This window comes from Apaloderma vittatum, unplaced genomic scaffold (assembly GCF_000703405.1).
Source record: "Apaloderma vittatum isolate BGI_N311 unplaced genomic scaffold, ASM70340v1 scaffold38114, whole genome shotgun sequence".
In the NCBI taxonomy this organism is placed as follows: domain Eukaryota; kingdom Metazoa; phylum Chordata; class Aves; order Trogoniformes; family Trogonidae; genus Apaloderma; species Apaloderma vittatum.
This window is the reverse complement of record NW_009711665.1, coordinates 1-12,500: the sequence shown is the minus strand read 5'-3', so window position 1 is coordinate 12,500 and position 12,500 is coordinate 1. Positions and strand designations below refer to the sequence as shown.

The window sequence follows — 12,500 nt, the reverse complement described above, 5'->3', positions numbered from 1 at the left end:
CTGCCTGTTAGGAGGGAGGTGTGTGAGCAGTGTCGGCAGGGAGGGGAAGGAGCGGGGACAGGGACGAGCCATAATGGGGCAGAGCAAACGTCGTTCACTGGGGTGTTTCGCTGCCCTCGGTGCAGCAAACCTAAAAACAGTCTTAGCACGCAGGTCTTGCAGATGTACTGAAGCAGATACTTCCTGAGAATTTCTGAAGAGGACACTGGGAAACATAAGGAATTGAATAATTTCTGTGCTGACTGAAGTGATGCTTGATAGGTAAGACTCAGGCAAAGTTGAAGGAAGAAGTAATTTTACAGACTAAAAATAGCATCACTTGGACGTTTTGAGAAGGAGTAGTAGTTTGTGATTTGCAGAGGGCTAAGATGGGCAGTTTACTGGTACATTTTTCTGAATATTCTTTATATACCAAGGCTGACTAAGGGAGTGTTTCAACCATGAGTAGCCGTCACTGCAAAATAGGAGGAGGAACATTCTGGGTAATATATCCCGTCGTAACAGCAGCAGACTCTGGGTGCCAGGTCAACCTTTGTGCAGCTTTTACTAAACTTTCATAATCATTATTGTCCTCTGAAATAATCTTAATTTTTGCTGAAAATCTGTAAATGAGAATTACATACATTTTCTATTAGCACCAGTCTATACTGAGGTTGAGAGAGAAGTAGCTAAAAGAACAGTTTAGTAATTACTATGAGGCAGCCTGGGCATCAACAGCCTAGGAATTGGTTTTGTTCACATGGAAATGGGCTGTACCACTGAGGAAGACAAGAACAAGTATCCTGAGCATCTGTTTAGTTTAGTGCTGACTCTCCATTTTTCTGGATTTTGGTATTTCACTTTATTTGGATAATGTATGAAGTTAATTGTGGTGTTTGGTAGTAACGGTGAGTAAGCACAGTAGACACTGGAGCAGCAAGTGGTTACCCTCTGTTGTCTTTGAGATCTGACCTGATTTCCTAACTGATAGAAGTTTTGTAGAATTACAAGAAGAAACCACTGGCATGTTGAAGTGCTTGCTGGTGTTGAGGAAGCCTTGTGCTTACCTTGGTAGTCAAGTCGGTGGTTAATACTGAAGGGTAATGGAAAGAAATCACGAGGGCACAATCTGAATATCAAATTGAAACAGATTGTTAACTAATCCCTCCAAATTTTATTTATTAATTTTGTAATTATACCAGATGAAATTCTTACAAGCTACGCTGATTGCTTGGTGTACCTCAAGATACATTCACATCTCGATAAAACACATTTCAGCCTTTTATTAGTGAGATAATGAAAAATGCTATCCCGTGGAAGAGTAGGGGACATGTATTCCAACATTACTTACAGTCACCTGTTTGCTTTTTAATGTTGCTATTGAATTTGTATTTAACTCAGGATTAAAGTATAAGCTGACATATTTGAATAAGGATATCTTTAAGCCTTGAGTTCTTAATTTTTCTTTTAAATGGCCACACAATCGGTTAATGGAAAAAGTTTTTAAAACTTGGAGGATGCTGTATAACAAAGACATGTTACTGTTGATTAGATGCAGAAAGCAGAGATTCACAGAGACCCGCAGAGGGGCTGGAGCCCACCTGTACGGATGGAACGTGGGGTGTTTGTGGCAGGGATGGGAGGGGAAGGGCCTCCCTCCTGTGGAGCGGTGCAGGCGTGGGCAGCGTCCCTTGGGCGCCTGCTGGGGCCATGCAGAAGTGGGCAATGCCTGCGGGAGCTGCTGGTCCTGGGGAGAAGGGGGATGAAAGGAGCAGTCCTGCCCTTCACACAGACAGGGCTAAAGCATTAGTATTGTTGGCAGGCAGCTTGTTCCCCATGTGCTAGACAGCACTCAAACAGTAACAAGTATTCCCCATCCTCAGTGGAGGCACCTTTTTACTGAGTAGCAAAGCTTTTAAATGGCAGCAAGAACTTGTTGGTGACTACCGTTTACTCACAGGTGTATATCTTGGGTCACCTCTGAAGCTTTAAAGGGGTTTATGTTTATTATTTCTGAAAGGTAGGTTTTTGTAAGCTTTTCAAAGGAGATCTTCTTCACCAAAATAAGTGATTTGTGATGGCTGGATCTTGATCAGATTTTCCAGATTATTCTGGCGGTCATTTTTAATAATCTTCATTGTAAACTTTAAGAAAATACAACCCAAACCAAAAAGACTCTGATCTTTATATACAGGTGACTTTGTCCAAAATGAGCTGAAATACAAACTAGGATTGTTTTACTAGTTAATAAAATGTGCCGTTAATGAGACAGTGAGCAAATGTCACATTCACATGTTGGTATCTATCAGAACAAATCAAAATCTACTGTTTGGCACAAGAGGTAAAGACCCCTACATTGTAATAAAACTGTCATGGGATTAGTGTCTCCTGCTTTGTAAATAAACATCTCTGCTTTGCCTTGGTATTTCTGTAACATCCGGAGACTATTATCCTGTGCTGGTGCTCTGGTTCATTGGCAGTTTCACTTAAACAGTTAAACAACAATTTGAAATGGAAAATGTTCTTCCTATATTCCTTAATTCCTCTGTGCTTTGCCCCCCCCCCCCGTTTTTTGTTGTGTTTTTGTCAATTGCTTTAGTAATTGCATCTTCTTTTTTGTTACATAGGAAAATACCGAACTGCTCACAAACCTCATTCAAAGCCAAAAGTATCAAACGTTTTTGAGGTAGATTTTCCAGCGAATGGAAGTGATACAAAATCAATGGGCCGTTTTCAGTCAGAAGAGGAACTATGGGCCCGCTTAGAAGAGCTCGAGAGACAAGAGGAGATACTTGGTGAACTTGACAGGTATAGTACTGCTGTAACAGTCAGGTCTGAGATTTCAGAAAGTCGTGGGTGTGTGATCCTGTTTGTACACAAAGTGCAGATAGCTAACTAAACGGATGCAGTTTAAGTTACAAAAAGGGGAAGAAGTGTGCACTGCAAGGGCAAAGGTGCTGAAATCTGCCTCTGTGCCACCACAGCAGTTCAGCATTATAGTATTTTTTTAAAGATGGTAGGAAAGGGGAGAGTAAAATCCATTTACTGTTTAATGACATCCTTAGAGCTATTCTGATCCTGAAGCAATATATATGTCGTTAGCCAGAATGTCACAGTTCTGATATTTCCAGTTGACATGGAAAGGACATAGTTATTCTTATAGTGTATAAAAAAGGTTTCACAATCTGGCTAAAAACATAGCACATGGGTAAAGAAAATATTATACAGGCTTGTTCATTATTTGTATGTCTGTGCCTCTCAAGAGTATGAATTGTCTCAGTTCACATAGATATTTTTCATTTCATAGGATGCCTGATACAGTTGAGACAAATGGAGAAGATACAACTTCCTCTGAAGAGGAGAAAGAAGATAAGAGGACAGATCTGAATGGGACATATAAAGCAGAAGACTGTATTACTCAGGGCAACTTCGATAAAGAAGTATCAAATTCAGACTTGTTTGGTGGCCAAGTTAATGGCTCTACTTACTATCACAGTGATGACGAAGATGACATAGATGTTGGAGATAATTCTGTTCCAACTATTTTTTTCTCTCACACTGTTGAACCTAAAAGGGTTTGTACTTGGTTATTTTTATCTTTATCTCAACAAATTGCTTAAAACATATATACCATATCCAAAATAGAAAAATTTAGATAATATAGACAAAGTAGAATGCTAATTGTAAGTGACATTTATTTATTTGGATTTTTTCCTAAATGCTTGGAGCCCACTGCTGAAATCCTGCAGTTACAAATATGGTATTAAAAAAATTGATCTTCAAATGTATACCTTGCTGTTCTGGCTTCTGACTGCTGTAAAAGGTAGTCCAAGAGTTCTTTAAATTACTTTTTACTTGACTTGAGCTGTTAAACAGCTCAGCTGTTGAGCAGAGTTTGAATATGCAGATTGTTATATACTATATGCAATATTTATGCACATTAGTGCAAAGAAATGCCCCAGCCTAGTGCAAGTGGCAAAGAATAAACAGTTCACATTATGAATGTTACCATTCACGTGTTTGTTTAATTTATCTGTGCTTCATAGTCCCGAACTGCTTGGATAGGAGACTGTCAGAAGTCAGCTCTCTGCAGCCTGGTGATAGTTGATTTTATGGTCTAGACCATCATTTGTGTTCAATTTTCAGGTAAGAATAAACACAGGAAAAAATACTACTTTGAAATTCAGTGAGAAGAAAGAAGAGGCCAAGCGTAAAAGGAAGAACAGCAATGGCAATGGCCATGCAACTCCAGAACTGCCGAACATCAAAACCCCAGCAGACATTTACCGGTGTGTAATTTATAGTGTTGGCGTGTGAGCTTTCCCCTTAGCAGACCTTCTCTTTTCAATTCTGTTCACCTATAGTATGAAACTGAGCCTAATATTTCCTGAAAGAAACAGCTGGAACTGAATTTACTACTTAAAAAAGAAAGTTTTTGGCTTGTGCCTTGTTGCCATGCTTTCATATCCATAAAACATTTCTGATCTTAAAATTTCCTTTCTAAAGGAAAAAGCTTCTAAAATTAATGTGAATTTGCCAGTACGTATCATCTACATAAAAAAATAAGCAGTTACATATTCTGGTTAATTCAGTGTCATTTGTTTCTGTGTTTGTTTTCAACACAACTATCTATCATTTTTAATACCCCTCCCTTCCCAGTTACTGATTGCTGGGGTTTTTTTGTCTCTTCTTCCAGTATCTTCAGAATATACTCAGATCTCTGTTTGCATAGTTTCTCTTACGTTCTCTCTCCCTGCCTTTAGTCCATCACTGTCTTTATCCTCCCTAAAAGGTTCTTACCTGTAGAACACCCACACTCAGAGCTTGACAGTGTTGGGCTTAGAGGATGGTATTGAAACACTAAACAATGGTGACAGCAGAGTTAAAGCAAGTATTTAGGTTTGTAAAGATGAACATAGATGCCTGTTAAATTGGTTGATTGCTTGTGAAAATCACACGGCATTTGTATGCCGATGTATTCAGGCACCTAAGTATCTTAAAAAATGTGTTACAGAGTGTGGAAAGGTAAAACCCATCCTGTAATTACAGTTGCTGGGCTGAAGATGAGGTAAAGGATTCTTGCGGGGTGCTTTCCCCGAGCTCTGCACAGGAACTCCATCTTCTGTAGAGATAGGCAAGTGTTCCCATGAGTGCCTGATGAATAAAGCTGTTAAGAAACAGGTAACCCCTTTAAAACTCATCCAGTCATTGGGCTTCTCCGTTCCAAATTTGATAAAATTGGTGCTGTCTCCTGATGCTTTCTTTCTCCTCCACCCACCCTTGACTTCTTTAAGTCATGGAGATGGAGTACAAACTGTAGGAAGAGGCCTCTTCATCAGTTTAGAGTTTGTTAATACTTGAAAAGTGTCTCTGTGTTGATCTGATCTTAAAAGATGATTTTTAATACTTTTTTTAAACTGAAAGCAGAGGATTATGGCACTTGTAAGGAAAAAGCTTCGTCCTTTCCACGTGCAATGAATGTTTCAAGTATTTGTTTTTATATTCTACATTTGACAAGGACTTTATTCTAGAAAACCTTCTGTCATTGTCATCTTCTGTTTCTCTTTACAGAAAAAACCCTGGCAATCATTTAGTTTCCCTTTTCCCTAACTTTTTCAACTCATACTATTCTGTTTTCTAATACTTTTCAAAGAGCTATGTATTTTCTGCTTTTTTTCTTAATGCTTGAATAAAGGGCATAGCGGTGTTTGCTCTGCAGAATTGATTCTTGTATGTTGGTAAATAAAACGCCTCTGAAGGTACAGTATTATAATTCTGCAGTGAAAAAGTTGGAAAAGCACATCATAATTAATTTGTACAAAAGACAAAGCAAGATCACTGTAAATTTGTCATCTGATCCTGAAATGGTTTATTAAAGCTAACATTTTCCTTTATAGAGTCTTTGTTGATGTTGTGAATGGAGAATATGTCCCTCGTAAATCAATTTTGAAGTCTCGAAGCAGAGAGAACAGTGTTTGTAGCGATACCAGTGAGAACAGTGCTGCTGAGTTTGATGACAGACGAGGAGTTCAGAGGAGTATTAGCTGTGATGAAGCTACTCAGAGTGACAACAGCGAAGGCATACTGGAGGAAGAGGAGGAGGAGGGGCAGCAGCAGCTACTGAAAAAGCTTCCTCCCTCTTCAGGGACAACTGAGGTACAGTTTTTAATTAATTATTGATTGTTGGCAGGGATAAAACTGAGAAATCTAATGACTATAGTTGCATATACCATTGGCTTGATTTTTTAAAAACAATTTTCTGACTCCTACATGGTTTGCTTCAGAAGGACGTTACAAGCTTCTGTCACACGCATCCCTGGGCAGAGGGCAGGAGACAAGTCAGGTGGCTTCCCCAAGACCTGAAGCTCTTCTGTAAAGGCCTGACAGAGTAGTCGCTTGCCGGTGTTACTGAAACCAGGGTCATCCTGAAAATTTTACTGCAGGATGTACAGCAGGATTAAAAAAAAAAAAGTTAAAAACCTGTGCTTCATAGTTGATGAGAGGGATGAGTTGATTCTCTGTAACCTGTGTTGCACAGCTACTAGTTTCCAGGTGGTGTTTTCAAGTTCTAAGCCACACAAATATCAGTTGAGTTATTACTTGGACTTGCCAAAGACACAGGAATTGCCCTGTGAAAGGAAGCATGACTCCTCTACTTAGCCTGTTCCTGACTAGGGCCATTAGTGATCCCAAACGTATCTTTTACATGTTTGGAAAGTTCAGGGCTTCATCATAAAGGAAGAGACGTAAGTGAAAATGTACAGTTACTTAGTGACTGGATGAGTACGAGAATTAAATGCTCTGAAATTCATGGAACAGAGTGTTCTTCATTTTTGTCTTGTAACAACTTACATTAATTTTTTTCAAACTAGATGAAACAGAGTTTTCAGTAGTTCCCAATGAAGTGGGCAAGTTCAGTGAAAACACTGTTTTTAGAAAAATTATTTTTGACAAGAATTGAGTCCCTCATAAAAGCTGTTTTTTATCATCATTTTTCAAACAAACAGCTACAGACAAATCCAGGCAGGATGTGAGGATTCGTGGTGGAAGAGTCATCTGTAGAGTTAGCACTTCACATTGTCTGCTTTCTGAAATATATTTGCTGTATTTTTGTAACACATCTAAGTACACTTTAGATGTTCCTCGTTAGTCCATTTTCTGAATATGGTGTGATTATTCTCTACAATATAAGATGTTTTCTAAGCGACTGAAGGGGAGGGAACAGTTAGTCGTGCCTTCTTAAATGCTGGTGTTTTGCTTTTGGTTGGTTTTATGAATGTTTGAAATACATTGTTTCTCTGTTACCATTTGCAACACACTAACTTGTTTGTAATTTTACCACTGTCTTCCTGGGCTGCATTGTGCTTACCTGGTTTTGAAAATGAGTGTGTTGTTAGAACGAGGCAGGTGTGCACAGGCACAGCTTTCAGCATACTTTTGCTGTTGGAGCAGAAAACAGAAGAACACTGCTTTTTTGCAGGTCCTGCAATAAAAGAATGGCTGGTTTGTTTTGCTTTGTTTTTCTTAGTGGCTGAGTTATGAAAAAGCAGAACTAAGCATAGTTGATAAATCTGGTGTGCATTCCTTTGTGCCCAGTATGAGCATCAAACCTTGGATGTGAACTGCTTCCCCTTGTCCTCAGGCATTCTGAATTTTCTGTTTTCAGTACATAGTAGGATGATTTGTTCTTAAATATGTTTATGAACGGTAGTTCTGAGTTGCTTTTTTTTCAGGGTTTTCCAAGAGTCACGGTCATTTCTTACCTAACTTAAAAAGGATAAAGGTATAAAATGGGCTGCATAAAATTATCATTTTTAAACATTAAATGTTTTTATTAGACTTTTTTTTTTTAGAAGGAAATAGTTGGAAGCAAGTTTGCCATTCTCTTAAGTATAAATTGCCTTCACCAATTTTTGATCATATTTGGTAAGGAGAAAAGAACAAACAAAATATGTACTTGCCAGTTTGTGTGCAGCGTGTCAGGTTGATGCAATTAGAGAAGATATTAAGTCATAAAATATGACATATGATGGAAATGCTGACATACTCTAACTTTGCAAAGTCTCTCGATTTCTTATCCAGAATGAAACTATATATTAAATCAGCTGTTTTATTGCTTGAACATATGTCAGCAAGGAAACAAATTTTTAGATCATTTGTGCGGTAGGAATGAGATTAAGTAGTACTTTTAAGACACTGTCTTTCATTCAGTCATCTTTGAACGGGCTATTTTTTGAGGTTAATTACAATTTGGTTACTTATGCAAGGAACAATCATTGATTTAAAGATATTTCTTTGCTTTTGATTAAAAGAAATAACAATCCTAATCAGGCTAATATAGGGTAATGACCTTATGGGCATAGCTCCACATTTGCATTTTATTAGCTCATTTTGAGTGTTCTCTTCTGTTGTAGGCATTTTCCGGAACTGTTATAGAAAAGGAGCCTTTGTCTCCTTCCTTAATACCACACCCAGTCATTGCTCACCCAGTCCTGCCTACCATTCTGGAGCGAAAATCAGAGGAAGTTTTGTCCGAAGCGTCAGAAGAAACTACAAAGAGGATTTCAAAATTCAAAGCTGCCAGAATGCAACAGACTCACTAGGTCCTGCCCAGCCAGCCGAGGCTGGAGGCTCTTGCCTAGTTTCACATTTGTTGAGATGATGTAAAACTATATGCGTTACACCTAGCTAGTTAAAAGGGTGTCCTATGTTAATTTGGCATTGGTTATCTTTTATTAGCAACATTTAAAAAAAAAGTTCAGAGTTTGAACACTTTGAGTATTCATGTTATTCTGTCGGTTTCCCTGTGTGCTGTCAGCGCCTTTGTATATGTTTGCCTTATGATAGCAGCACTTGGGTTCTTTTTCAAAAACTCTTCCTTACATACATTGTTTTTGTGTTTAAACCTAAATACAGGCAGTTTTGTGCCAGCTGTGATGTTCTACATACCATATGGACCATTTTAAGGAAACTTTTCACATTTCAAATAGATTCACCAATTATATTGCATTACTCGCTTTAGTGTTTTAAGCCACGCTTGTATTCACATCGCTGTAGGTTTTGCAACTAGGTGTCTGCTGGAAGTTTTTTTCCTTCTTTCAAACCTCTCTGATATCTCACTGTACAGATCTATAAAGCGCTGGGTTCATGTACATTGCAGGGAAGTTTCTTTGATGGAAAAGGGTATTTTGTAAAATTAAATTTTCAGTAAAAAAGCTGTGAAAGTTGTGTGTTTTTTGGTGCTTTACTACTAATTTGGAAACGACACGGAGAGGTTTTTATTTTGAACTTGCATTTCTTGAAGTGTTTACTACCACATGGACATAAAAGCAGTCCATTCTCCTGCCATTGTATTTTAACCTCCTGCTAATGAATGTCCATGGAAATTGAATGCTCTTAAGGAGAGAAGCATAAACTCAGACTCTGATTACAAAATCTCCTAGTTCTTTTGTATACTCAGAAAACATTGTAATTGTCTTGGGAATGCCCAGAGGGAGTCAGCACTAAGGAAACATGTCTTAATGCTTCAACTTTATTTCAAAATGCAACAGCACTGCAGCACTCAGGGTACACTTTTGTGTGTCCTTCTGGCTGAGAGCAATCCTGGCTTCAGGAGTCCCAGCTCGTTCCTGTCTTCTCGCCATCCCCTCCCTTGCGCTGACACAGCTTTTGTGGGGCCACCCCTTGAAAGATAATGGGCGATGGAGCTGGGTTTAAAAACCAAACTACTGTGGTTGGGTTTTTTTTGATAGTTGTGTATATTTTTTTAAGCTAGCAAGTTTCATAATCTCTTTCTCAGCATGCTTGTATCAGCACAGTTAGAAGGGGTAACATGTTGAGCAAGGACAAGGGAGGACGTTGGCAGAGGGCATGGGGAGCTGGAGAACCTTAAACTGGCTGACATCATCAAACCACAGCCTAAGGAGTGAGGCAAAAAGACTTGGGAGGTGTAAGGAGGGATTTGCTCTCGGCCACAGTTCTGCGGCTTTGTAAACACGCAGCCCAAGTGCCACCAGCATCTGGATTTCCAAATCTTGGCTGTCCATGAACAGGGCATCAGCTAATGCTGTTTCCTCACCTTCCCCTAAAATAACTGTGCCTTGCGCTCGTGTGCTTTGGTCTCAGATCACAGCAGATTAGCTCGTCGTGCAGCTTCACGCATTAAAACAGAACCACCAGCTCCCTGCTTTTCCAGCACATTTTTCTCTGTGCTTAAAAGGGAGGTGGGGGCACTGGGACTACTTCTTCTAGGGTGACTTTTAAAAAAGGTTGCGCTGCAGCTAACCCCAAAGTTTTCTGTGTGTTTGGGAAGGTGAGGTCATTTCCTGGGCAGAGAATGTGGGATGCAGGAGCGCAAGAAGGGGCCGATAGCTGGGGTCCCTGCCGAAGCTGGGGCTGCATTTTCCCCATGATTCGGAGCAAACTGTGTTTTGCTGAAAGAAAAAGCGAGGGGAAAGTTGCGCAGCCCTCCCGCACCCGAAGCTCACGGGCTAGGAGGGGGCAATCCCTGTTTTAAGTGGATCCTGAGAATCACATTGAAAGTGTTAATCATTAACTTGATTCATACTCAAATGCAGATTTTTTTTTTTTAAGGCATATTGCATTAGTACTAAAATAAGCCATCAATGCCAGTCCACCCTCTATTCACGGCTAAATATTTAAAGGAGGTTATTTATAGCTTCTTTAATGAATTCTTGGCTAAACAAAATGAAATTATGTCCTAGAAAAGTAGAAGCTATTTTGTAACCAGAACAGTGCAACTGTAAAATATAGTTCCATGAATATGTATTTTAAATAACAAGGGGTTGAGATCCAAGACTACCAGACATGGGTAATTAGAGGGAAAAAGAGAGAAAGAAAGAGAGAGAGAGAGAGAGAAACCCCTTTAAAAAGATTTATTTAGATATCTTCTGAAATACTTCCCACTTCTAGTTACTTCAACAAAACCAAATGCCCCTTGTCACCATAGATCAGTTTCAAATCAAAATTAATTCTTTGCTTGTTTTCTTTTTTTCCCCTCCCCTTTTCCTGCTCACGGGGAGAAGTAGGATAAATGCACCTTGGGTTTTAATGAATTACGGCCTCGGTTCAGGGAAGCATCCTTACTCAGGAATGCACTTTGGCATGTGCTTATGTCTCAAAGATTTTGCAAAGAAGAATGGATTTAACCACATGCTTAAAACTAAGCACATGAGTGTTTTCCCTAATAGGGAGCCTGAATGCGTCTGTGCCCTTTCTGCAGTATATTTAATTGTCAGAGGGTTTGCAGACTCGAATGATCCTTCGTGTTCGGTCTCTTCGCTGGGGCTTTACCAGTAGGTTCGCTGTGTGGTGCGTATAGCAAAAAAATCCAGCTGTAGGAGTTCTGAAGAATGATTGCAAATGCTAAACAAAAAAATAAATCTACCAAAGCAGATAAAAATCTAGGCAGTGTAAAAAAATTATCATGTGAAGGACTATCTCCGTAAGGACTTAAAATTTGCTCTTTGTGCAACACTGAAGCCGGTAGGTGCGTGCAGATGACTACCAGTGCATGGATGAAGCAAATGGCAGGAAGAAGCAATGGGTGCCTTGAATTTGAGGCCCACAGAGTTGCTGGTGGTAAATTAATCTGTCGAGATGTGTGTCTTTTTACCCCAAAGCTGCTGTTGGAGATTTTCCTCACTTAAATAATAACAGTGGAGCTTAATTGGTTTCTGAAACACCCTTGATGACTTTTCCTGCTGCCTCTGGAAGCGCTCTGGGCACGGGGCTGGGAAAAGGGGCTTTTGGATCTTCCCAGTGTTTCCCAAGAGATTTGGCCCGTCCTAAGCAGGAAGGGGTGGCTTTGGCAGCTGGTCCCTGGGGTGGCACAGGAACGTGCGTGCTGGAAGAAGCCCCGTCCCCAGCCTTGTCCCAGCATGCCCGCTTGGGCACAGTGACTAGTGCCAGGCACGACTTCACAGGCAGGTAGAAATGCAGCAGGACCAAACAGCAGGGAAAGACGTTGCTGCCCAAGATGTCTTTGGTCCAAAAGGAGGCAGCAGCCTGCGTGGGCACTGCACGGCCACGAGGACAGGTCAGTGTGCCCCACTGCCCCACTGCCCCACGCTGCCCTTTGCAGGGCCATGATTGCATCAGTTATGCACTGCAAATTGGCTGCTCCTCTTCCATTCCTCATTGGGAGGCAAATTTGGCTCTTTAATCTTCCTTAATTGGCCACAACTAAGTTAAGCACCTGCTGGTACCCAGGGAAGAGGTTGTGCAGGGGGGATGCTGCCCCTCTGAAGCTGAGGAGGTCTGGCCTGGAGAAGCTGAAGGACAAGGCGGTGGGTGCTGTGTGCTCCGTGCAGCCGGGTCTGTGCTGGCGGCCACAGCCCTGGCCTGGGTCAGTGGAGCCTGTGATGCGCGTTTAGAGGTAAACTGGTTTTATTTCGCTCTCTTCTCTGAGACTAGTTGCACTTAGCACTTTTTGCTGCTTGTTTGGAGCATCTAAAGCAGCAGTTTTTTGTACGTTTCAAGAGCGTCTAAAGCAGCTGGTT

General features: G+C 40.4%; 1 protein-coding gene across 1 annotated transcript in view; it reads left to right on the top strand.

Moving 5' to 3' along the window:
- URI1 (URI1, prefoldin-like chaperone) overlaps positions 1 to 9,203 on the top strand; it is a 36,495-nt gene extending 27,292 nt beyond the window's left edge. Inside the window, exons 7-11 of the mRNA XM_009867699.1 lie at positions 2,607 to 2,787; positions 3,287 to 3,554; positions 4,126 to 4,268; positions 5,877 to 6,135; positions 8,394 to 9,203. Coding sequence (XP_009866001.1) covers positions 2,607 to 2,787; positions 3,287 to 3,554; positions 4,126 to 4,268; positions 5,877 to 6,135; positions 8,394 to 8,582 — 1,040 coding nt within the window. The 3' untranslated portion in view covers positions 8,583 to 9,203. The remainder of the gene's footprint in view (positions 1 to 2,606; positions 2,788 to 3,286; positions 3,555 to 4,125; positions 4,269 to 5,876; positions 6,136 to 8,393) is intronic.
- The last annotated feature ends 3,297 nt before the right edge of the window (positions 9,204 to 12,500 follow it).